General features: G+C 44.7%; 1 protein-coding gene and 1 long non-coding RNA gene across 32 annotated transcripts in view; both read right to left on the bottom strand.

The window, feature by feature from the left end:
* The window catches only part of MAPK8IP3 (mitogen-activated protein kinase 8 interacting protein 3), an 84,256-nt gene extending 73,052 nt beyond the window's left edge, over window positions 1-11,204 (bottom strand). For all 31 annotated transcript variants that reach the window (XM_075436921.1, XM_075436933.1, XM_075436923.1 and 28 more), the window contains exon 1: window positions 10,828-11,204. In XM_075436921.1, the coding sequence (XP_075293036.1) occupies window positions 10,828-11,145 (318 nt within the window). In that variant the 5' untranslated portion in view covers window positions 11,146-11,204. The remainder of the gene's footprint in view (window positions 1-10,827) is intronic.
* A 1,766-nt stretch (window positions 11,205-12,970) lies between these two features.
* Window positions 12,971-26,203, bottom strand: LOC142363288 (uncharacterized). Its single transcript, XR_012765650.1, has 4 exons — window positions 25,966-26,203; window positions 24,961-25,068; window positions 18,691-18,742; window positions 12,971-16,712 (listed from the first exon to the last, which is right to left on the bottom strand). It is a non-coding gene; the product is annotated as an uncharacterized LOC142363288 (long non-coding RNA).
* Between the last annotated feature and the right edge of the window lie 45 nt (window positions 26,204-26,248).

Raw genomic sequence — 26,248 nt, 5'->3', positions numbered from 1 at the left:
ACTCCTTAAGATTTAGTAAGAAAAATGCTACTTCATGTATCAGTTACTTGAAAATCTCTTAGCTCTGAAACCACTCCGATTTTAGCTCTGATACTCTGAAACACTATCTATACTCCTTAACTAATGCTGAATGAGAACATAGGCACCAAAATAAACACTGAGAGCACCAGATTCCTCTTAATTTTACCACCATGGGCAGCTCTATAATGAAGGCCACCAACTCTGCCTACCCACTCCTCAACCTAGGGAGGCTTCTCCTGAAAACAGACACTCGCTTTCTCAACTGCAGCTCTAAAGCAAAGAGAGAGACCCAGAACTCCACGTGAGTAACCAGCCATTTTCACCGTCGTCTAGTCTTGCATATGTAGACACACCACATACCTCTTGCCTTACTCCCCATCTCTGTTTGCTATGACATGCTGAATTTACATTGCTCATTCTTTAAACACATGTCCCAGTGTTCCACTTTCTGCAAGACAGAATGTATTCTACAATGATTAATAACTAAATGAAAAACCCCAGAGGATTCTGTTTTGGCTCAAACAAAACATATATTTGGATTATTTTCCAAAGCTGTCACTGATTGGTGAAAGGAAACTGTAAAATATTCTGACACGACAGCTCTCTCCATAGTAGGAAGCGGAAGGTACTTCCCTGCAACCAAGCTCTTCTAAATGTGTGGCGTCCAAATGTGCTGTTCATAAATGTGTTGCACGTAAGCCCTTTCAGTCCTTTTTCAAGCACAGAATACCAGAAGCAGAAATTTCAGACAGACTCTGAAAAAGAGGGCAAAAAGCTAATGTGGCTCTGGGCCATACACCTTGAAAATATCCAGTCATTAACAGATTAGTTAATTTTCCTGCTTTAAAATAGGATTTACAATTACTATGCACAATTATCTTTTGGGAGAAACTCAGCATGTGTCTGACAGAAAAACCTTCACACAAAACACTGCAGATGAAAGGGCAGGAAAGCCTGTTTTGATGCTGCTACCTTGCCTCCCCTCTGCAGGGGGATGAGCAGGTCTGCTCTAGCACTGAGACACAACTGGCGTTCATGCCACAAAGCGGGGTGGCTGAGGTTAGAATGGCCAAACCCTAGGTAGAATGGGAAAGAAAAATAAGAGCCTAAACCTGTTTTTGTCAGACTCAGTTGAGAATCACATCCTGCCTTGAGCAGGTCCCTTTGAATCAGGGCACTGGGAGAGAAGGCAGACACCAGCAGCTGTCCACAAACCAGTGGAGACCACGTCACCATCCAGCTCAGGAGCAGAAGGTCCAGTGCTTCCAGATGATACCTGAACTAAAATAATCTGTCCTGGAAAGATAGACACAGCTCCAAGGGTATCACTCTGGACACCCTGCAGCCCAACAGACTGCAAAGAGAACTACAGACAAACAGAATACCACACCTGATACATCAATTTTGAAGGCTGACCATCTCCTTACAGGAAAGAAGGGATTTTCCACCACAAAATACAGAAGAATTGCAGTGTTTGTCATGGCCCACGTGTGGCATCCCTGAACATGCAGATTAGCTGTCAATCCTCCCAACATCAACATGCAACCTCAGACTGAAGGTCTACCTATTTGAAAGACTGGACTAGAATTGAAATCACTGTTGATCAAGAAGCAGATGGATGAAATGGCAGCCCTGCACACATCTGATACTCCTCGCACAGTGGTAAGCACAGTCTGCATGACAGAGGCTGAGCCTACGAGGCTCGCATGGACAACGTGATGTAAGTATTTGAGTACCATGGTGCAGTCTCCTGGAAATGCCGAGCAGGCTCCCACTGGGGAAGACAGAAGAGAGAAAGACAGAAGAGGGTCCAGCTGGCTGCTCAGACATCACTTCACCACCTGAAGTCAATGCAGAGCAGCCACCACTTGGCCAGCACTCGCCATGTGAGCTCCAGGACTGTGTAGGAGGCACTAAGCACAGGAACTAAGCAGCTCCCCTCGCCTGGGACACCCCACGCTTCCTCCTCAGCAGCATGAAAGTATCTAGCCTGCTACGACTTATCAGAGGCACCATGACAACGAGTGATGATGGAGATGTGTGTCATCTTCATACTCCTCAGCAGGCAAGAGGAAGAACGAAGGTGCCAGGGAGCCTCTGCTAGAGGAAAGACCGCATCATTCTCTGAAAAGTGAAGACTGGCTAGGGATTTTTCTTGCAACTTCAGTCATCGGTTATTTAAATTCATTTGCAATGGTAGTAAGTCCAAATCTTCCCTGACCTTCTTGGCCTTTCTCTTACAATTCTACCTCCTGAAACTCTGACACTAAGTTCTGCCTTCATATACCTAGCATGACCCAGCAACATCCTTGAAAAATCTACCTGCACAACCACAAACAGAAAGTGAGCATGAAGCAGCCTGCTTCGTTTCATCAAGAGAAAAAAAAGCTTCTCATCAAGGCCCACTTGAAGATTACAATTTGACTTATGTAGGTAAACCTGTTGAGGGGAAACTCGGCCACTACACCAGATCATCATCATCAACTGACATCCAGAATATTATGTTGAATTGCTCTTCAAAGGAAGTAACAGCTCACAGTGCTCACTCAGATTAATTTTATTTCAAAGGTAATAATAACACACACCGGTATTTATGAATATTAATAAGTGTCATAAGCTTGAGTGACATGAAGAGGATTTGTATGAAGGGTCTGTGTTTGGATATAGATTTTTTTCCTCCAAGGTTAGTGAGAATAAAGTCAGGTAACCAGATGGCAAGGATTGATAGGCATTACATTTGGAAAGCCAGAATCCTCATAAAGAAGTGATTTAGAAATATGTATCATTTGGTCAGTTTCTATTCCCTGTCACAAATCGATTTCATTAGCTTTCTTTAAATGAATAAAACTTGTAAACTGAAGAGTCTCCAAATTCATTTCATCTAATCAGTACAGACTTCATACCATTTATTAGAAAAATTTAGAATAACTAATGAGGCGTTTTTAGGAAGTGGCTTTCCAACAGCTGTTTGTCCTGTAACAACATCTCCAATATGCTACAAAAATCTATAGTTTTTACACTAAAAAAAAAGCATTCTGCACACAAACTTTTTACAGGGAGAAGATCAAACAAATAGAGGCAAGGACAAGCTGCTTCCACATTTCTAAGAGCACTTTTTCCTCCGCCTAACCCCCAAGCATTACATCTTGTACTTTAGCTCTTAGTCTGCATTTGGTAATCCTCCATCAGACCAACTTGGCTTCTCAGCAGCAGAAGGACACATCTCTCTCCTGCATCTCAAAACCTGTGCTGCCCAGTTCACCACTGAGACAGATCCCATGGGAGATGAGGTCCCGGGAACAGACCAGCACATTCTGCATCTTTCAGGATGCCGCACCACTGCCAGCCTGGGTTTCATCCAAGCTGTCGCCCATGATCCGCACCCCATCATGTGCTGACTTGCCTTGCTCCTGATGGAGTGATGCACGAAGAAGGAAGCAAATAAAAAGAGGGCAGACTGCCACAACAGTAAAATCATACTGCGGGGAGGGAAGAGAGCGGCTGCTGCTCTTAAACCCTTGCAGGCGGTCTCTTCCCTGGTGTCGCGTTGACAGGGGTAGGGGCAGGACAGGACCCCACCTGGAACTGCAGCAAATCCTCCTTCTGCTTGCAAAGGCAGCTCTTGACTCTCACATCTCAGCAGAGGAAAGGCACCATTTAATTATTTCCGAGAAAATGCTCCTAGTTCACCTTCAGGGAAGGAAAGAATCATCTCTATCACTGTTATTTGCATTAACATCGATTCTAGTCCTGCATCAGACGATACGCAACAGGATGCTAAATCTTTGGCTTACAATCCTATTTAGTTTTATTGCTACAGTTTTTTGTAAGGAAAGGCATGCTCAGAATCTAAAGATGACCATCCTTCACACGGTGGATGTGCTAATCACAGGCCAAAGCGGTGACCTAGTTGTCATTATTGCTAAGCATGGCCAGTACGTTTACTTTACCATTTAAGAAAGAAAGGAGAAAATTAGAATCATTACAACTCATGCTGTCCACTTAGATACGAATATGAAAAATAGGCATCTCCAGAAACGTTTTTTGTTGTTGCTTACTTTTTAAATATACGGCATTAATTTTATTATCTTCAGTTGCTGAGTTTTAATCACAATCTGCAATATTGTGATCAATTCTGAATCACGTTCAAGTGACACCACTGACAAAAGACATGGGAGAAAACTGAGAAAATATTAATAACCCCATGATTTAAGATTTGTCTCATCCAGAAGACATGGGATCACTTTACAGATGCTCACACTTGTGTTGCTTTTTACTTCTGAACAACTAAATGGCTATGTTTTGGAACCTTACAACAAGTAAGGAGAAAAGTATCACAAACACGAAAACATTTGCATGTGCAGTAGAAAAAAAATCATTAGAAATACCACAGTACTTTTCCAGAAAATGAAGAATCTAGTCTCTCTGGGACCAACAGCTTTTGTAAATCAAGACAATTGCAAAAGAGGACTCAAGGTAAATTTGAAGAACCCTCTAATAACAACACAGATTCTGCTGCTCATTCTGTTGACGAAATCTGACAGTGCCCAGAGGCTCCAGGAATGGACAAAGAGGGGTCTGAGGAATACAGAGACAGATCATGTACGCAGACGGCTGTGCAGTAAGTCTGCATTTCATGCCTGCCACTTACTTTCATCCGCATATAGTGGAAAGGAGCCACGTGACAAGCAAGGCCTTTCTTTATCTGGTATCCGCTGTTCCCAAATGCTTTCCTCCTTCAATGCTATGAGGTCACCATCAAGCTGCAGAAACTCCCATTAGTCAGCTATTTGTGAGGTCAGGTTTCAGGGTGGGAAAAAGAAAGTGCCTTCCCAGGCTGTGGTTCATTTCACAGAGAAAGCAAACACAAGGCCGAAAGGGAAAAAACACTTGCAGGGGGGAACACCAGAGGCTGGAGCACCGAGCACCACTTTCATCACCCCTCCTCACCATCTTCTCAAAGGGAATCAGTGTACAAGGGAGGGACAATATTTAAAGTATCGCTTAACAAAAGGGGGAGGAGGATTTTCAGAAGCCTTTCTGTTGTCTGAGATGCAGATAGGAGCTAGTGAACTTGCAATATTGCCACCCAGCTGGAGGGCTCTTTAAGTACCTCAAGCCACGCAGAAACCCGTGGTAGCTACAGTCCATGCCTCTCACAAAGGACCCAAAGCACCTCCCGCCGATTTTCAAACAAAACACTGGAGCCATCTTATTACATAAAATACTGGTAAATGAACATGCTTGTCATGTAAAAAAACAATGCAAATACCAAGCCATAATGAGGAAGCAATGGCCACGGCAACATGCCATTAGAAGAGAGATGCTGCCTCTTTTTTGGAAGTGGGAAAGGATGACACCCAGGTGTCTCAAACATGAGTCCCACAGTGGCAATGCCAGGAAAGGGCTTTTACAGTTCCCATCCTCCTTGGGTCCTACACCCAGGGAAGCACAACCCCAGGCACCTGGATATGCTGGGGCCACTCAGCTGGAAAGCAGCTTGGCAGAAAACTGGGGGTCCTGATGGACACCAAGGTGAACAGGAGCCAGCAATGTGACCTTGCAGCAAAGAAGGTGAATGGTGTCCTCATCTATGGCCAGCAGGTCGAGGAGGTGATCCTTCTCCCCTATTCAGCACTAGTGAGGCCACTCCTGGAGTGCTGAGTCCAGTGCTGGGCTCTCCCAGCACAAGAGAGATGGGGACAGACTGGAGAAAGTCCACAAGGATGACGAAGGGGTTGGAGCACCTGGAGATGAGAAGCCTCAGGCGGACCTCATCAACGTATACAAATAACTGCAGGGAAGGTGCACAGAGGACGGAGCCAGGCTCCTTCCAGCAGTGCCCAGTGACAGGACAAGAGGCAATGGGCACAAACTGGGACACAGGAGGTTCCCTCTGAACATCAGGAAACACTTTTACACTGTGATGGTGGCTGAGCCCTGGCACAGGATGACCAGAGAGGTGATGGAGTCTCCATCCTTGGAGATACTCAAATGCTGCTTGGATACGGTCCTGGGCAACCTGCTCTGGGTGACCCTGCTTGAGCAAGGTGGTTGGACCAGACAACCTCCAGAAATCCCTTCCAACCTCAGCCAGTCTGCGATTTTGTGAAAGTTCCCAGAGCACAGATACACCCATGGAGAAACCCAGAAGACGAGAACTCAAAAGACAGCCCGCTGTGAATGTAACACACGGCAGTGCACACTGCTGCAGGCGGCCCCTGCACTACCAAAGCTCACATCACATTGCCGGGCAGCTTGAAGCAGCCCTGCCCGCCTCTCAGTCGGGTCCAACAGCAAGACAAGAAGTCTTTTGAGAACTGCAGCCTCGAAGGCTCTGCCACATGGTCACATGCCGGCTCCCTGCTCCCAGAGCCGAGCAAAGGCCCAACCACGCTGACATGGGCAGCATCATCTGCCCTCCAAGGCCTGCAGCCTGGAAACACGCCTACCGCCACAGCCAGAAGAGCCACTGTTTAAGAAACAACAGCCAGGTTTACCGAGACAAAGCTTTCCTTAACTACTTTCCAGGGGGGGCTGCTTCCAGCTGCTGGACTGCCATAGCACAGCACACAAGCTACAAAAGGCTTTCACAAAGGGGTCAGACCTCCTGACCAGCACTAGGTATGGATCTCTGTACCGAATGTACATGCATGTTCAATGAGCATTCATTTTAAAAATCCTAATGAGCATTAACTGATGTTGCAAATCAATCAACCAAGGTCTTATGTTGCTATTAACGCACTTCTTGTTTCTTTGGACAGCCACCACCATTCCCTTGCGATGTACAGAATTTCACTGGAAGCAGTTTTCATGCAAGGAGAGGTCGGAAGGCCACCTCCGCACCTGGCAGAGACTCACCTTGTTTTTCCGACCTCCAGAAAGCAATGCTAATGTACACTGTCTCCGTGCTTCTGTGCTTCCTATCTATAAAAGCTTTTACGTGCATTTACACATGCACGCTAGTCTTGGAATTAGTGTCCACATGTGACCAACAACCTCTGCAGAAATCAGCATTTAGGGCACATGACGGTGTTTTTCTTCAAGAAGAATCCAGAACATTAGGAAAGCGGCTTACATAAAACATTTCATTAAGAGGGGACTCAATAAAGCTTGTTTTCCATAGGGAACTCTGCTGGTGTCCCCTAGCCCTTTCACCATCCCAGCTCTGCCCCCATGCATCTTCTGAGCAGACACCAGGAAGAGATGGCATTTGCACACTGGGCCCACCTGCCCCAGACCCACGTGCCAACTGTCCTGCTGCCGGCCACTGACCTGCACTCTTGACAAGCTCTGCCTGTCTCTCCTCTGGGCAAGCCCTTCACTTGGCCTTTCTCTCTTTTGCTTTTCACCAAAAAAAAAATAATTATAACTAGACCTTTTTTTTACCAATATGGCTGAAAGCAGTCACCAGCTTCCCAAGTTACTGGGGGCAACTGCCTGACAGAGCAATCACATAAGCCTCATTACCTTAAGAAATCAAGCTAAAACCAATACTTAGCCAGTAAAAATAAGCAAATACCATACCTTAGTATACATAATAAATAAATACCATATGTTCGTATACACCACCACAAATACCAGGGCCACAAAGGTGGTAAATGGACTGGAGCATCTTCCATAGGAGAGGTGGCTGAGGGAGCTGGGGCTGTCCTGTTGGGAGGGAGTGAGGACGAGGGAGCCAGACTCCTCTGGACAAGAGGCGATGGGCACAAATTAAACCACACGAAATTCCATCTGAATGCACGGAAGCACTTTTTTACTGAGAGAGGGGTCAAATACTGCGACATAGAGTGTCCATCTGTGGAGATGCTCAAACTCTGACCAGACGTGGTCCTGGGCAACCTCCAGCTGACCCTGCTTGAGCAGGGGGTGTTGGACTAGATGATTGCAGGAGGTCCCTGCCAATCTAACGGAGTCCATGATTCCACAAAACACCATACCACGCAAGCAATAATTACCCTATATTCATATATAATACGAAACAGATGGAAGAAAACAAAAACACCGAAAATCGGGTGCAACCCCACATCTTCAGCAGCTTGGAGGTCACGGAAAACTGAAATGTTGTGTACTCAGCCCCACAATCACAGAGACTGACAGCACCGCCTCATTTCAAGGAACTTCTATTTTCAATTCACTTGCCTAAGTGCTTCTGCTGCCCTAATTTAGGAGAAGTGGAAAATATGGAGTCACTCTGCAGTCCAAGTGTTTAGAAAATAAAGCAATAATTTGCTTTTGTCAGAGACTGTTTTAAAAGATAATCTATAGAATCATATTAAAGAGACAGAAGTCTACTGAGAAGGGAAACTTTACAGCATTTAGCGAAAGTGGAATGAAAGTTATTAGAAACAGCTCTAATTTAGCAAAACATACCTAGAAAGTCTGTTTGTGCACAACTTCTGCATGAAGACAAAACAGCAAGATTTGATGGTTCTGCAGCAGTGGAAACATGACAATACAACGCACATTTCTACGCCAGAGATCAAAGCCCATTTGTGGTTTCCGTCACTTCGAAATTAATAAACTAATATAAAGTAACTATAACTCAAGGCCTTTTGACATGATATCGCAAGAGAAGAACAGATCAGTTATTCATCTCCAACTCCCAACTTCTCAGTGTCACTTTGTTGTAACTAGCACTCATATCCAGAGAGGAATCAACACTGGGGTCACTCTGTTCCAGAGGAGGATCCTCTCCCCTAAAAGTGAAGATCTCACCCCAAGCTGTGCGGAGCACCACAGGAGGTTGAGTGCTACTCAAGAAGTGGGCGGACCTTCCCCGATTACTATGGGCACTGCTACAGAACAGCAATTCACATTCTGGTGGGAAAAACATCTTTCTATTTTTTGATTGTCTACAATTATCCGGTAGACAGCAGAAATCTCTGTCGTACATAGACTTCCACCTCCACAACATGTAATTTATTGCATAGTAAACCGCGTATGGGAAAGGGGTTCAGATAAATAATGTACTTTTTGTTATATGCAGAGGGAAATAACAGCCGTATATTCCATATATGACCTCTTAACAGGGATTATGCAGAGGCAGAATACTCGTTTGTTCTCAGAAAAAGCAGATTATCTATTCCTTTTTGGCAACAAGTCTCCTTGCAGACACATTTTTTCCCCACGTACATTGAGCTGTGCATAAGGATGACAGAGTATCATCATCATCATCATCAGTACAGTACTCTGCTATGGTTCCTGAGTTTCCTTCCAAGGAATGTAACTGCTGTCACTATACTTGCTTCCAGAAAGCACATCCTGCATCACGTAAGTCAAGAACAGAAATCCACCCCAGTCCAAAGATGCAAGATCATCCCAGTTGGACTGTTCCACTCACCATCTGTAGTCCCATTTTTTTTGCCATAAATAGTGCACTTTTAAAAATTTTTCTTTCTCGGAAGTTGCAGATGTTTTTTGACCCCTACGTGTTCAAAAGAATTTTAAAAGATTATTTATTAGTCCATTAATACTTAATTAAAGCTCAGAACTAAAGCTTTATTTGACTGGTTTTTGCTTTCAGTATTAATAATGGACCGCAAGCATCCTCCTCATCAAGTTATCAGGATCCTTGCATGCAGTTATCAAGCAACAAGAACACATCTGTGAAAATACTGGATGGTGCTTTACACTGTTCTCCAGTTCAAGAGCTATTCCATGGATAACCCCTTATCAAACCAGAACGCGACTCCTACTAAGACTACTGAATCTTACATCTTCTGCTCCTCCTTAATCTAAAAGATGGAAAAAACACCACTTTTTAAGAAGTTGTATAGTGAAACAAGGATGATGTGGTGGTGATGGACTTTCTCCACCACCAATGCTTTATCCTAGTCCACAGATTAAACCACAAACCCTATGGTTCACGGCCCTCATTTATGGCTGAGAAGCTGCTCTCCATTTCAGCAGGGACAGCTGCAGACGTAGGAAGATGACAGAGTGCAAGTCACCTCCCCTCTCTGTTTTGTCTACACCTGACTCTGAAACCCAAGGATTTTCATTCCTTCCCATCAGAGGTGTCTGTTCTTCCCACGATCCACTTTCCAACACCCCCTCCCAGCTGGGCAGCTCGGACGTGGCTCTCAGGGGAGTGAACCTACGCTCCGGGAAAGGCAGATGTTGACCAGGGAACCCTTCGACTCAGTCTCAAGGCGTAGTTTTGGTAAAAACAAGTTCCAAAAATCAGGTGCTATGCTCTAAAGGTAATTTTTTGCTCTGGCTGAATAGTGTACTGCCGATGTTAAAAAAGCCGTATGGCTGCACAGAAATTATCAATTTCATGAAGTATTTTTTCCAACCACAAATTAGCATCAATATCAAGTCCTCCGGGCTGCTGGCACTGCCAGGTGACTTCCTGCAAACCCCCAGGGCCGCAGCTGTTATTTTTGCTCTGCTGTTTTCTCCGCCGCTCTTAGAGGGGCGGCTCAGCCCCAGGGGTGCTGGGCCGGGCCGGGGATCCCGCCGGGGGGGGGTCCGGCCTCGCAGGGCCCGGGCCCGCACCGCGGTCCCCTCGCAGGGCCCGGGCCCTCCCGCTGCCCCGAGGCTCCCCCGCCGCCCCGGCCTCCCCGACCCGCCGTGAGGGCCCCGGCAGGAGGGGACCCGCCGGCGGCGGCCGATCGGGGAGAGGCAACCGAGGCCTGCGGGCAGGAGGCCCCGTCGCAGGCCCGCGCCGCCCCCGCGGCCTCGCCCCGCCAAACCCCCCCGCCTCGGGCCCTGCCCGTCCGTCAGCCGCAGCGGGGCCGCGGCGCGGTGCCCCCGCCCGGCGGGCGGCCAAGATGGTCGCGGGGCGGCGTCGCTCACCTCCTCGGCCTGCTTGCGCAGCGCCTTCTCCCGCTCGTACTGCGTGAGGAGCTGCTCGTTGTCCTCCCGCAGCAGCTCCAGCTCCACCTCGTGCTCCTGGTTGTCGGTGAGCACCGAGTCCAGGTTCTCCAGCACTGTCACCACCAGCGGCATCAGCTCCTTCACCACCTCCTCGTCGTAGCAGTGGATCAGCCGCTCGAACTCGCGGTAGATGCTGTTGGCGAGGCCCGAGACCCGCTCCGACATCACCGACCCCGAGCAGTAATCGTCGCCCGGGTACCCCCCCACGCCGCCATCGTCCAGCTGGATCTCCAGCATCCTGCCGGCCCCACCGTCACCCGCCGCGCCGAGCCGCTACCCTCCGCGCCGCTCCCCCACCGCCGCCGCCGCCAGGCTCTGCCCGCCTCGCCCCGCCCGCCGCGTCACGGCCCGCGGGCACCGGCCGGGGCGGAGCGCGGCGGCGGCACCGCCCCGGGAGTCCGGACCTCCCCCGGCGGGCGGGAGCGCGGGGTGCGAGTAGATCGCCGCGTAGGGAGGCTTCTCCCGGCGGCGGCACGGTGACCGCGCCCCGGGAGCAGCGCCTGCCCGGCCGAGCCGCCCCACGCCTGGCACAGGCCGCTGCGCTGCGGGGACACGCCGAGGTCAGGCCCACCCACGGCCGGTTGCTTCCCTCGGGACCTGTGGCCAGGCGAAGGACGGCCGTGGACTGTCCACGCGTCGGAGGAGACCCTCGGGGTGAGACCCCAGCGCGGCAGAGGTGCGATCCAGGGTGACGGAGCACTGGCACAGGCTGCCCAGGGAGGTTGTGGAGTCTCCTCTGGAGATATTCAAGACCCACCTGGACAAGGTCCTGTGCAGCCTGCTCTAGGTGACCCTCCTTCAGCAGGGGGGTTGGACTGGGTGACCCCCAGAGGTCCCTTCCAACCCCAAACATTCTGTGATTCTGTGAGCTGTGCACTCTGCCGTGCGGTGGAAGCCACCTTCTCAGGGACCCACGTGGAGGACCCAGCAAATGTCGCCCTGTGCTTTGGTCTGTTTGGCTTGTCCTAGCTGCAATCCAAGCCCGAGGCTCCACATCCAGACCCGGACCCAAAACCAAAGGGTTCGGGGGAAATGAGTTCTCCCAGGCCTGGATAGGTTAACAAGCTGCAGACTGGAGAGGCCTTTGAAGTAAATGGTCAGAAGGTCACAAACGAGTCATTTCTTTCCTGTTCACACCCTCAAATTCTCCATCATCTAATAAAAACACCAGAAGAGTTATTTAAACTGGAAGTTGTTCAGTCTGAGGCCTGATCTAGAAGGACTCTTTTTCTGAGGGAGGGTGACAACTTCCAGCCAGAGGAGTGTTGGAACCTAATTTTGCAACCCAATTATTAATGCAAAACCTCCAAACACCTTCAGACTTGCAGGTCTCTTCCTATTATCTGTGAAAACCAGGGCACTCCTCTGTGCCATACACGTTAGTTGTTTGCTTTAGTTAATTACATAAGGTAGCTATAGTTACTGCAGTGAAAGGAGTCAAGGACCTTTTCAGGCAGGGATGAATGGACAGATAAAACCAGATGTCAAAGCTGGCCATCTGAAGGCCCCCCCCAAAAAAAAAAAAAAAAAAAATCCAGCACCTGAGCCCTGGAAAGGAGCAGCACAACCACAGAACTTCATCAACAGGTTTCTGTAAGCAGCAGCACACTCCCGCATATGGCAGATCGACACCAGCACCCACAGCATGTATTACAAAAGGCAAACTGACGCATGTGATACTCCTTTGTGCAATACATTTCTACAGAGTCTAACAAGGGGGTAGAAATGGGAAATGATGCTCCAAAATGCCCATGCTATCAGCATCCCCCAGTTCTCACTGCTGTGATGAGAACATTTCATTATGTTGTTATTCATCTTGACGCCCTTTTGCAAAATATCCCTGTGAATAACCTACTTGTGAGGGATATTGCTTCTCATGTTCTTAGTTGAGAAAGCAGGAGATTCTGAAATATCAAAGACATCTTAACATAGGAAAAGGCAAAGCAGTTCTTTACATATATCTGAAGTTCAAATGCTTCTCATTTAGGCATTCTAATTAGAAATAAAAATGGTTTACAAGCTAGAAAAATTATTTGCATCACTGGAAGAAATAAGCATAGGCAAATGAGAAAAAGAGATTTATTAATTAGCCAAGCTGTTACTGCCATTAGAAAAAAAAAGGAAAATCAAGCCCTGAGAAGGATTTTGTTATACGCAAAATAACTGGTCAATCACCTTACGATGAGTATATTCAAACAAAATATCTCTAAAGTTCTCTGAAGGATTAATTCTTTCCACTTTCAGGGGGTTTCCAACTAATGGAAATTTAAGTCTAAACAAAAACTGTTGGATGTTTTGATGATAGTTGCCATTTCTTATTTTCTGAACAAAATATTTCAAAGTCACAGGGCAAATTTATGCATAGAAAATACGACCAAATAATTCTTCAAGAGTTAAACTTTCCTTTGTAGCACTCCCAATTCCACTCCTCTGGTACTCAACCGCCTTTCAGAAGTGTTTACTTCTGTCTCTTTCAGGGGTGCAAAACAGTCCCCAAGAACTTGTCAGCCTCGTCAGGAAGAACGCGTGGCCAAACGGATATTGCAGTAAGATTTCAGCTATTAGGGATGCGCTTTTTCATCACTGGCGCAACACTTCAGCCTGAGCCTAATGACTCGATGCAGGGCTTCATACTAATTATGCTCATTTTTCTTAGCTGCATAGCTATTAATACCCAGGAAACTACAGTCTGGCTACCCTTCAGGTTCCATTCATCCAAGTCCAGTCTTATTTTTAATTCCTCAGATTTATACAGTTCAAGAATAGACACTTAAAATAAACAATTATTGGACAACTTAGGTGTTTAGGTACTTGGAACATACACGGTTTACTATCCCCTTTTGCTGAAGATTCAATTCATATTTTGTACAGTGCTTTCAAAAAAAATTAAAGGAAAAATGTCCAAAGAGAGGCCAAGAGAACTATACGGCCCAATGTAAGTAAACATTTTCAGTCAAACAACTGCTTAAATTAGCAGCTTAAAATCAGAAATAGGTTTTCAGATTTGGTATTGTTTTCAAAGGCTGAAAAACTTGGATAGAAAAGACATACCTGTTTTACACCACCACTGAAATCTGCATTTTGCAATACAGCTGTGTTTAGACTAAAACAAGATAATTTAACAAGTCTGGTTTTGTAGGCAAGCAATACTTTACAGCAGTGAAGAGTTGTTTGTATATTTCCAGCTGCCTTTAAACAGTTTACATCACGAGAGTCCCAAATATTGGATTACATTAGACAAACTGAACAAGCCCAAGTATATACAGTCTTTATGAGGTTCAGTTGGGCAAGGCTACAACAAATAGTGTAAACACCATGACAAAAAAGGGGATATGCCCCAAAGTTATGTATGATTGTGTTCTTCAGAGGAAAATGCAATGGTTCAATCATCTAGAATATCATCCCAGATATTAGTGGTTGTTATTAGGCATGAGGATGAAATTGGCATGATAGAAAACAATGTGGAACATTTTGCTCACAGATGAACTGAGACACCCACTTCCCTTTCTACAGATGTATTATAAAACAAGTTTCTCTATCTAACACTACCAAAGAAGCATACCCAGTGTAACCTGCTGATTCTTAAGGGGCACAAACTGAAGCACAGGAAGTTCCGTCTGAACATGAGGAAGAACTTCTTCCCTCTGAGGGTGACGGAGCACTGGAACAGGCTGCCCAGAGGAGTTGTGGAGTCTCCTTCTCTGGAGATATTCAAGACCCACCTGGACAAGGTCCTGTGCAGCCTGCTCTAGGTGACCCTGCTTCGGCACGGGGGTTGGATTGGGTGACCCACAGAGGTCCCTTCCAACCCCGACCATTCTGTGATTCTGGTGAGTCATACTAGCCTCTAAACACACGAAAATGATATCTGAGTCTCCAACTTGCTTATTAAATATCTAGAAAAGAAATATCTACTAAACCTGTATGCTAGTATTTATATATAGCTATGTCCCATACTTATTTACAGCAGTAAGTACTGAATCAGATAAATCCAATTGTTTTTTCAGACACTGTCAGATGTAGTGAAGACATATATACTACTTTCAAATAGGTCCTCATTTAAAAAAATATAATATTGTAATTCAGATCTCAAATCTTTTCTGAAAAAAAAATAAAATTGCACAAATGGGTACCCTTGTGTTTTTGTAAACAGTCCAATTTAACATAGTTTTATGTGGATTTAAATGTTCTTTTCATCAGAATTTATCGATAAATCTGTTGAATTAGCACGTGGGTGGGGGAAAAGTGAAACAGAAGATGAAAGTGAATTGCTTACACAGAAGAGAAACAAGATCACCCTGGCTATAATGGAATCGAAGAATTGTCCACAGTACCCTCTGGAAAATGTTTCTGTAGCCCATGCAAACTAAACAGAGCTTGAGGTGGATGAAATTCTCATGACCTAAACAGGGTCATTTTTTTATCAGTAATAGTAAATAAGGTAGCATCTAAAACTCCAAGTATAAGCCACAACAGCAGCACACTAAACACTAGGCAAACAAGGGCAGCGAGGTAAAACATGGCCTCATCCAGAACAATCTTGTGATCTAGGGAAAAAAAAATCTAGAAAAAAGTCTTGCAAAAACACAGGCAATTGGAAATTTTCCCGTACAATGAATGAAAACTACATACTAAGGCAGCCAACTGTACATAGCAGCATAGGTATGGGCTTATTCAACCTCACCTCGAGCACTGTGTTCAGTTTTGGGCCCCTCACTACAAGTAAGACATTGAGTTGCTAGAGTCTGTTGAGAGAAGGGCAATGAGGCTGGTGAAGGGTCTAGAGTACAAGTCTTACGAGGAATGGTGATGGAACTGGGGCTGTTTAGTCTGGAGAGGAGGAGGCTGAGGGGGGACCTTATTGCTCTCTACAACGGCCTGAAAGGAGGGTGTAGTGGGGTGGGGGCTGGTCTCTTCTCCCAAGTAGAAAGTGATGGGACAAGAGGAAATGGCCTCAAGTTGCATCAGGGGAGGTTTAGATTGGATATTAGGAAAAATTTCTTCATGGAAAGGGTTGTCAAGCACTGGAACAGGCTGCCCAGGGAGCTGTTTGAGTCACCATCCATGGAGGTATTTAAAAGACTGTAGATGTGATGCTTAGGGACAGGGTTTAGTGGTGGACTTGGCAGTGCAAGGTTAACAGTTGGACTCGATGATCTAAAGGGTCTTTGCCAATAATTCTATGATTCTATAATTCTATGATTCTGTGATTCTACATTTGGCAAGCAGAAGTAATACAGAACTAAGTGTGATTATAGCAATATGCATATTAATGATTTATGTAAGAAATATCTGTCTTTGGTATGTATGAGACCACAAATCCACAGCAACATACTCAGTAACTCCCAGGAACTGATCAGGTCTCACACCTTCTTGTGAATATTGTCTCTGGTTTAGAGATGGAAGAAACTGAGCCAGAAGCGTTAAATGGACCCATAAACACCAGGTAGAGAAGGACTGCTAGAGCTGGGACTGGAGCAAAGGAGCTTTTGAGGGCTAAATGCAGATCCAGACTCTGCATTTGATGTGTGTTTTCATCTTCCTACGGCAGTGTGAAGCAATGCCGTAGCCGACAGTCTGCCTTGGTGTGCTGGCGCTTCCTGACTATGTTATCAAGGTAAGGGAGATGCCAAAAGGGTTGTACTTGGACAGGGACCAGCTATTCTCTTCTGCAGCACAACTACAGAAAACCACTGCAGGCAAACCTTGGAGCAGTCAGACAGATCTTGGGCTCAGCTGATCGTAGACTGTGGAGTTCAAGTAGGAAGGCAGCAGAAAGCCATCTTCTCTGTGCTGAGTCCAGCCTGGCAGGATAGAGAAATGAGGTGTTGATTTATGAAAAGGCTCCCAACATACACATTTGATTTAGAGCTCTTGAAGAATGTAATTCCAAAGTCACCATTAGCAATGACTCTAAAAGCTTCATATTACACTAAGGTAAAGAACTTTAAACCTACCCAGAAAGCATAATTGCAATGGGAATATCACATCTCATCGGTAATTAACAGGTTTAAGTCTTATGACTGTTTCATCTTACGTCATTATAGATAACCATATTACTAGAATACTGTAGATTCACTGCATGACAGCTTTTAGAGACAGCTGCATTTATAGCAAAAACCATCTTTGTCTCCCAAAAAAGGAGAGTTGACAGAGAAAAGACCTCTAAGATTATCGAGTCCAACTATCCGCTCAACACCACCATGCCTACTAAACCATACCTGAAGTGCCACATCTACATGTCTTTTAAACACCTCCAGGGTGACTCCACCACCTCCCTGGGCAGCCTGTTCCAATGCCTGGTCACTCTTTCAGTAAAGAAATTTTTCCTATATCCAATCTGAACCTCCCCTGGCACAGCTTGAGGCCATTTCCTCTCATCCTATCGCTAGTTACCTGGGAGAAGAGACCAACACCTGCCTCGCTACAATCTCCTTTCAGGTAGTTGTAGAGAGCAATAAGGTCTCCCCTCAGCCTCCTCTTCTCCAGACTAAACAGCCCCAGTTCCCTCAGTTGCTTCTCATAAGACCTGTGCCCTGGACCCTTCACCAGCCTTGTTGCCCTTCTCAGGACATGCTCCAGCCCCTCAATGGCCTTCTTGTAGTGAGGGGCCCAAAACTGAACACAGTACTCGAGGTGCGGCCTCACCCATGCCAAGTACAGGGGCACGATCACCTCCCTATTCCTGCTGGCCACACTATTCCTGATACAAGCCAGGATGCCGCTGGCCTTCTTGGCCACCTGGGCACACTGCTGGCTCATGTTCAGCCGGCTGTCGACCAGCACCCCCAGGTCCTTTTCTGCCAGGCAGATTTCCAGCCACTCCTCCCCAAGCCTGTAGCATTGCATGGGGTTGTTGTGACCCAAGTGCAGGACCTGGCATTTGGCCTTGTTGAACCTCATACAGCTGACCTCAGCCCATCGATTCAGCCTGTCCAGATCCCTCTGCAGAGCCTTCCTGCCCTCAAGAAGATCAACACTCCTGCCCAGCTTGGTGTCATCTGCAGACTTACTGAGGGAGCACTCAATCCCCTCATCCAGATAACTGATAAAGATGTTAAACAAGACTGGCCACAAAACTGAGCCCTGGGAACACCACTTGTGACTGGCTGCCAGATGGATTTAACTCCATTCATCACCACTCTCTGCGCTCAGCCATTCAGCCAGTTCTTTATCCAGTGAAGAGTACACCCATCCAAACCCTGGGAAGCCAGTTTCTCCAGGAGGATACTGTGGGGAACAGTGTCAAAAAACCAGTGTCTTCAGAAAGAAGAGGAGAGGAGAGGAGAGGAGAGGAGAGGAGAGGAGAGGAGAGGAGAGGAGTTCACTTGGAAGGGACCTACAATGATTGAGTCTGAGGTGTTACTAGTTAGTTATGGGATGGATAACCAATAAATCATGAGGCATCTGAATGTAAGAGTCAGATTTTCAAATGTTCTCCACACAGAACAGGTCGTCGAGTGCAGCAGATGCAGTGGGTCTACACATATAAACAACAAATGTGAATGCAGAAAAACTCGCTGGGAAGTTTAAAACTCGAAAAGATTAAAACTCAAAAAGCTGACCAACATGCTGGGCCTTGATTCACATTGTCTTGCATGGGAAAGTATATGGGCAAAAAGTTACACTGTCATTCACAACAAAAATAGCATGCCAGCAAACTTGACTGCCTGCTTGATTAAATGCTTGATTGCATTTAAAGTATTGTGAATAAAAATTTATGAGATCAGGTAAAAAGAAAGATAAACAAGGCAGATAAAGGGTGAGAGAAGGCTTACTCACCAATTTACTTTGGTTCATTCCTCATTACATCGAACTTCTAATTTCATGTAATCTACAGGGTATGTAAAAAGACATTTATAAAATTTTCTTGTGTTTTGCCCACATACATAAGAAACTATAACAATAGGAGTGACACGAATTAAAACTCATTAAATTGCACAGCCTGATGAGTTCATGGGATTAACCACGCTTCTATTCTACGATTCTTGACTGTGATCTCAAAAGGTCCAGCAGGCATCCCTGAGGTGAGGTGATCTGAGCTTAATTACATTCTCCTTTCTACAAAAGACAGTTTGTTCAAGACCTATGCTGTTGTTAAAGCTCCCACTGGAAAAGATGGGTGATAGCCTTAAGTTAAATTATACATTAAAATATATGTTCCTGTATTTACAAATCCATAAATACTTTAAAGTCTAGAGATGAGTCAAGAAATTGCAGAAATGCTAGGTGCTGCCACGTGTGAGAAGGAGTTAAAATGACTGTTTCAAAACAAAAGCTGTCAAGCAAAAATATTTGCTTATTCTAGCCCTCTTCGTTTTTTATTGCATCTAGCATAGGAACTTCTATACGATTCAAATTGTTATTTGTTTAGCACTAACAATATCCTAAAAACTAATTGTTCTATAGATATGACTGCAAGGTCCCTCTCCTAAAGAGTTTACTTTTCCAAATAGATAATACAAAGGCAACACACAAGAACTGACAAATGGATAGAAACACTTAGACTAAGCAAGTAAAATCAGGATTGGTTCTTAATAACCACATGATGTCCAGTTAGCCTTTTTTTTTTTTCCTTTGGACAGCTGGAACTTTGCTGCGTGAAAGAACAAACATTTTCAGGTTTTTATCTTGATGGAACACGGCCAAGGATATATTAAATTGTTTTTAGTGGCTAGAACTTCAAATAATATTCAGCTGAAATCCAAGATATTGTTTCTGCAGAAAATTATGGCGTAATAGTACCAATATGACAGGTGTGGCAGAGGTAAGATTTCTGTAAACCAGATTTCTTCACAAGCGATTATTCTTATATAAAAATACCTGGACAGCAGAAACTGCTTTTGCTTCCTTTCTATAAGACAGTATCTGGAGAGCAGACTGGCAAAATTTAGCTGCAGGAATGGGATTGTATAAAACCTTTTTAAAAGAGGTTTATCTCTGTCTAGCATAAGAACTGTTTCGTGGTATTCCTCTGAAGTTTAAAAGGAATGCTTGATTTGGCTTCAAAAAATTTAATGAAGTTCCATGAGCATTTTAAAGACAATGTTTACGACCACTGAAAACCCCATGTAACAACAGCAACCGATGCATATGTAGCTCATCTCCCACTACAGAAGCTTCTTCCTATTTTTTAAGGCCAGGAAAAAAACATTCTGGTATTTTTACAAAACCTCATTTACCCAGTCATTTCTGAACTGTGGTAATGACTTGTGCTTTGGTCAGAGAATGTATATTCAGCCTTCATTTTTAAATAGACAATCTACCAAATCCTTAGTGGTATTTCCAGCTTTAAATTTTTTATTTTTAATTTACAGCCATGGGATCTTAATATACTTTCTACAGGACTCAGGAGCTGTCTTGAATAAGACATCATTCCTTAGTAGGTGCTTACAGACCACAGACCTTTGTATTTGTGTTTGTTCAATTCTCTTCTGGCTGAAGAAAACTGTATCTCGTTTTCTACATTGTAACACAGAGTTTCTATTAATTAAATGGACTATAAAGAAAAAAGGTCGATAAAACTATGTACTGGATATGTTCACAACCATGACATTTTTGTATAGACTAGCTGTGTACATCTACTCACCTTATTGAGTACTCCATCATTGTTTAGCAAATAATACTCTCCTTTAGTCAAAATGTAATTAACTGCTTTGATGCAGCCCTTCACTCTTTGTAACCAACGGAGAAACAGGTGCACCAGTGCATCCACCCTAATCTTTTACATTTCTACAGCAGCAGTGTAAATGGCACGAGTATAAATATACACAACAAACCAACAAAAAAAGCATTTTCAATCAAGGGGTAGTAGGCAAGATTGTTGTTAGGGGCCACGTAACGTGATCCATTCATTCCCTGTCTGATCCTAAGGGCTAATCAAGGAGGTATTTCAAAGGTTCTGGCAAAACTATAACCAGAGCTCGAGTCTTCAGAGCATGGTGGAGAGAAAAGGAGGAAGTCAGGCCTTGTAGGAAGGCTTAGGAGAGTTTCGTTTAGCATTCATAAAACATTAGTAAAAGCAACTTTCATTGTGGGTGAAATCCCTGAGATCTGCAAACATGGATTTCTGCATCCCTGAAGGCAACCCCCCTTCTTTTTTCAAATCTATTTTATTTGAGTTCTTCAAAGAACGTAAGAAAGCAGTATCTTTGAAATGCTTCAAGTAATTATATTTTGACAATATTTTGATTAAAACACAGATTTATAAAATCTGACAATTTTTTCGCATCTGCTAGTTTGCTAAATTTTAAAGTGCACCACTCGTTTCTGCAATGATATGGCTTAGCAACAGAAAAGTTAATTTCTCTTCTACCTTTCTTCAGTGCACTTTAGAAGCATTTTCTGGACACAGTTTTAAAAATGGCATCTTTGCCAAAAGCAAATGTATTTTGACATGATTCTTCAAAGTTAATGTATAGCCAGTTATCACGTATTTTTTGATCTGTCCCAATAAACTGCTCATCTTATGCACTAAATAACTTGTCCCCCGTACTCACAGCTGAAGTTCACTTGAGAGCTCAGCAATACACCAGGAAATGATACACAAATTGAACAGTATTAAAATGGTATTATGCTAATTACCAAACGACTGATTGCAGTGATCTGCCCTGAGATGTGTAGGATCAGAGTTCCATCTTCCACCTCTCTATTTTATTAATGCTCATTGCTTTATTATTGATATCCAAGTATGCTTTCCAGGGCAGATGATAATTCCATTCGCAGTGAATATTAACACCATAAATGGATGCAAGTTCAGGGTATTTTTTTCTTACTAATTTGCATGTGGACTTTATTTTTTTTTCTTGTATATTAAATCGATGGGTTGAACTTCACCTTGAACTGAAGGCAAAAAAGATTTCCTGAACGAGGCCAGGATGTCCTGGTCTGCTGATCTCAGCCCTTTTACTCTCTGCCCTATAAAGTATAGAGAGGGAAAAAAAAAAAAGAAACCAAAACCCAAGCAAGCTACACTGTATGAAAACCACGGCCACTGCAAGGAAGGGTATCTCATGGTATATTAAGAAACATAAAAGAGTAGAAAGGTAGTAAAATGTGCCGAAGCTTATTATGTTTTCAGAAACACTGGCTGCTGTTAAACGTTTTATAGTAGCCCTTCTGCACAAGGTACCTTCCATGCCAGTGAGAGGCAGAGAGCAACAGGAAGGGAGTAGGATGGGAGATTTCACGTGTCAGTTTTGACATGTATATTGCTTACCAGCATGCTGCCTTCTTCCCGTGTCCTGCACCTTAACCCCAGCCCCACTTTCACTCCTGTGCTTTCAGCTGACAAATGGTGGGTGCAGGGACTTGCCTGGCCAGGGACAATCCTTTCAAGAAGAAAGGAGCAGCTGCACACACCTTAGTGCCTAGAAAATTTACATCAACTCCCCCATTTCCTTCCGTTTGCTTTTCATAAAGTAGGAGAGAGACTCTTGCAGAGCCTCCAGAAACCTAAACTACATTTAAGAGACACCTTCAGTACAAATTTAAGGTGACAGATGCTGAGAAATTGCAATAAGGGATGCAGTACAAGTAGCGAAAGAGTCAGGTTGCCTTTATTAGCAGTTCAGCAAAGAGGGAAAATTCTGCCTCTGTGACAAAGGCAAAGAATATAATCAACTAACAAGACTCCTTAGCTTAGTGCCATATTAAATCCGGGGTGGATTTTAAGGTCTGTCCTGAACCTGTGGCTCATGAATCAAACACACTTCCAGTCTCTACTCCAGATCATTTATGAGCTGGAGGTAAAAGGAGGGGGAAAAAAAAAAGAGTAAAATTCAACAGGTGAGTTAATTCTAACACATCGAATTCACATAGCCTGTCAGTCAAAGACTGAAAGGAGGGAGGGGAAAATATTTAATATATGTGGAAAAAATATATTATCTATTTCCATGTGTATAACACAGAATATTATGAGATACATATAATGATATATATATTTCCATATCTACACACACATATATATACAGAAAATATTTAATATATAAATATATATATGGAAAACAAAACACTTCTGAGGGAGCAAATTGGAAGTGTGTGTCCAGACTCACTATGCAAAGGAATCCAATATCTTCAACCTATTATTTGCATAGCAGCACGCTGATACGTATTTTCCATTTCCATCCATTTGGCACTACAGTGAATTCTGTCCAGCCTATTAGCATTTTTCATAAGCAATGTGATTGCAACACAGGTTCCTGAAGCGTGAGACAAATATTACCAGTGGCACAAACACTTCTTAAAAGTGCTACAAAGCTTCGTACAGAACCAGAACCTGCTGCTGCTCCCGGCGGCATTGGTACACACCCCTAGCGCTGCCAGCAATGGCTATAGCCTGACAAGAAATCTAAGAATCTGTCATCTATAGTACCCTGCATGTATGTGTTACTTCCAAGTCTGGAATCTTGGATTCATTCTTTGACTTCAAAAAGTAGTGCTGTCGCAGCATATTGATAGCGGAGCATCCAAGATGCCATTTTAACTATACTTGCCAGCAGGTGTCCTTCAAGAAGACGTAAATCAGAAATGAAACAAGGGGCAGCACTGTTAGAAAGAACTGGACTCAGGAGCATCTCAGAGCTTTTGTAAAGAAGGATCTAGAATCAAACCCCAGCTAGTTTCCTGGAAACCTGGAAAGCTCTAACCCTAGTTTTCAAATCAATCAGACACACAATTGTGTATGTTTTATACATACACACACACTTCGTATACACACATATATACACACACACATATACATGTGTATATATAAATGTACTGTTATCCAGACATTTTTATTTTTGCTAAATACTTCTATAAAGCATCTTTATTTGGCCAAAAGAGTTTCTTTCAGGAGTTACTTTTCTGTTAGTGCAGCGAGTTTAGCAGGGAAAGAGTTTATTTTCTTTACAGCAGCTGATACAGTGCTCTGCTTCAGGCTGGTGAGGAAAACAATGTTGGTAACACAACCATGTTTCAGCTGACCAAAGAGATGTCCCAAGCCATGCAGCATCACGTTCAGCAAGAAAGCTCAGGGGGAAGTTATTCCAGGGTAACCATTGCTTGGGAGTTGGGTGGGCATCGGTCTGTTGATGGTCGATTGCTCGTGCATCACTTGGTGGGTTTTTTTCCTCGTGCTTTTTTTCCCCCCCTTCACTTATTAAACCGTCCATATCGCTGCCCACAAGGCTTTGTGGTTTTTTCCTTACTTTTGCCCTTCCAATTCTCTCCCCCATACCACTGGGGGGAGTAAGTGGCTGGGTGGGGGCTGTCCCATCCTGCTCAGCGGGAATAGGGGAAGGTGATCTTTTTAATTCTCTGTGCGGTACTGAGAGTCATAACAATGACCAAGAGGCTTGATTAAAAACAACGATGTACTTGGAGTGTCAGTGGAATTGCAAAAGATGATAACTTTGTAACTTCACAACATCACTTTTAGCGCAGTGGGGTTGGAAACGGATACTGACTTGACAACAGGTTTCAACAACACAATGTCTGATTTCACAAAACCACAGAGTGTAGCAGATTGACAAACTTCTACCAATATTACCCTTATGTGTGGAGCAAGTCAGAGATAGAGAGGAAAGCAAGGGAAGAAATAAAAGATATCACCACCCTTGGATCCAGCGGCGGTCTCTGAACTGGTGGTCAGGGTGCTCCTGTGGTGGTCAGGATGTTCTGGTGGTGAGCATGCGCAGCAAGGGGCTGGCCACCTCTCCTTTTATACCCTTCAGGTACCTGTCTCATAGCTTCCCGAAATTTCTCGAAAAATGAGTCAGTGGGCATGGGGGAGGTGGTGACGGTCTCACAGCCCCCTGAAGGCAAGTGCTTAACTTCCTTGCCTACATGACATAGGTGGGTTTCACAAGCCGACACCCTGCCTCTGCAGGGTTTCGCTTGTCTTCCACACTCCCTTATCAAGATGAGGAAGTTCTCAAAGCACAATGCCTGATTTAGGAGTTTCCATCTTTATCAGTTTCTTCAGAGGGATGTTTGAGACAATTGCCCACCCCAGCCTGGAGATGTTTGTGACAACTGCCCACCCTGGTCTGTGGCTGCACAGGGGCTCACCTGTTTGTCGGGGTCAGCCCAGCACAGCTAGGTGAGGATAACATGGTTCGGCAACGTGAAGAATCCTTTGCACATAAGGTAATGATGCTGTTTCAGCGTTCTCCACACCTGCAGCCCAAGGAAGTGAGAAATCATAGGGTAGGATAACATAAAAAAATGCTGCATGACAGCACGTGCAATGTCTAAAATGACAGCATTTATAAAAATGGACTTTAAAGATTTCTTGTAGTCTGACTCCATTCACAAGTCAGATGCTCGTAAAATTGTTATTAAACTATTTTCAGTACACGCCACTGTTGAAAAACTTTTTAACACCACATTGGCTTTCTGAATGAACTTTGTCTTACTGAACATTTTGTGACAGGTATCCAGGTTGCTCAAGGTTTTTTTTTTTCCACCCTGTACCATTTCCTTGTTGTGTGTGTACCATTGATCCACTGACAAAGGAGTGGGAAAAAACTTCTGGATCCCCAAATCCTGCTGCTTGCTGTGAAGGACTGCCATGCCGCAAAGCCCTGCTCGTGCGTTTATCAAGCTCTGTTTTAGCATCAGGTAAGGTACTGGCCCTCGCTATTGCCGTTGTGAGGTTTGTCTTATTTGATGGCTCTTTGTGCCTTGTGTGGGTAAAAAATACTCTTCCAACAGGAAAATACACATACTTACCCTTTCAGTCTTTGATCGGCTTTGGGGTTTGGGCTTTTTTTTGTGGTTTCATCTTTCTTTCTTTCTTTCTCTTCATTACCAGGACTCTGCTCTTGTGATAACTGGAAACCTCTAATCTATGCTTGGCCAGTTTCTATCTGTTCTTGTGCAGTATTGCCTACTAGCTTAAATAGCTGCTCTCTTTGCCCATTTCTTACATGAGACAGTTCTATTAACACATCCTAAAAGAGACGCCTTTTTTCGCCAAAAAGGTCACATTTTTGACTCTGGTTCATGATGCGTTACAAACCACTTTCCTCTGTGCTGCTGTTCCCTAGTCAGCTATTCCCTGTTTGTGCTTACCCTTTTGGTTTCTTCCAAAGTTTAATTCCCTTCGCCGCACTCCCTTTTTTTGACGGAGGAGAACTCCTGCAGTTCATCAGCTGCTTCTCAGATCGGCTCCCCTCCCTTCGGACCCCTCTCACGCCCTGACAGCTCCGGCTGAGCGCAGCGCGCAGGCCCCGGCCCCGGGCCGTACCGCGGCCCATCAGCGGCCTCGGCCCGGGCAGCGCCGGAGGCCCCCGCGGGCCAGGCCCGAGTCCCGGCCGGGGGCGGCCTGCGGGCGGGGCCGGGCCCGAGGCGGGGT

This window comes from Opisthocomus hoazin, chromosome 15 (genome assembly GCF_030867145.1).
Source record: "Opisthocomus hoazin isolate bOpiHoa1 chromosome 15, bOpiHoa1.hap1, whole genome shotgun sequence".
Taxonomy (NCBI): Eukaryota; Metazoa; Chordata; class Aves; order Opisthocomiformes; family Opisthocomidae; genus Opisthocomus; species Opisthocomus hoazin.
This window is presented reverse-complemented; position numbering and strand designations above follow the sequence as displayed.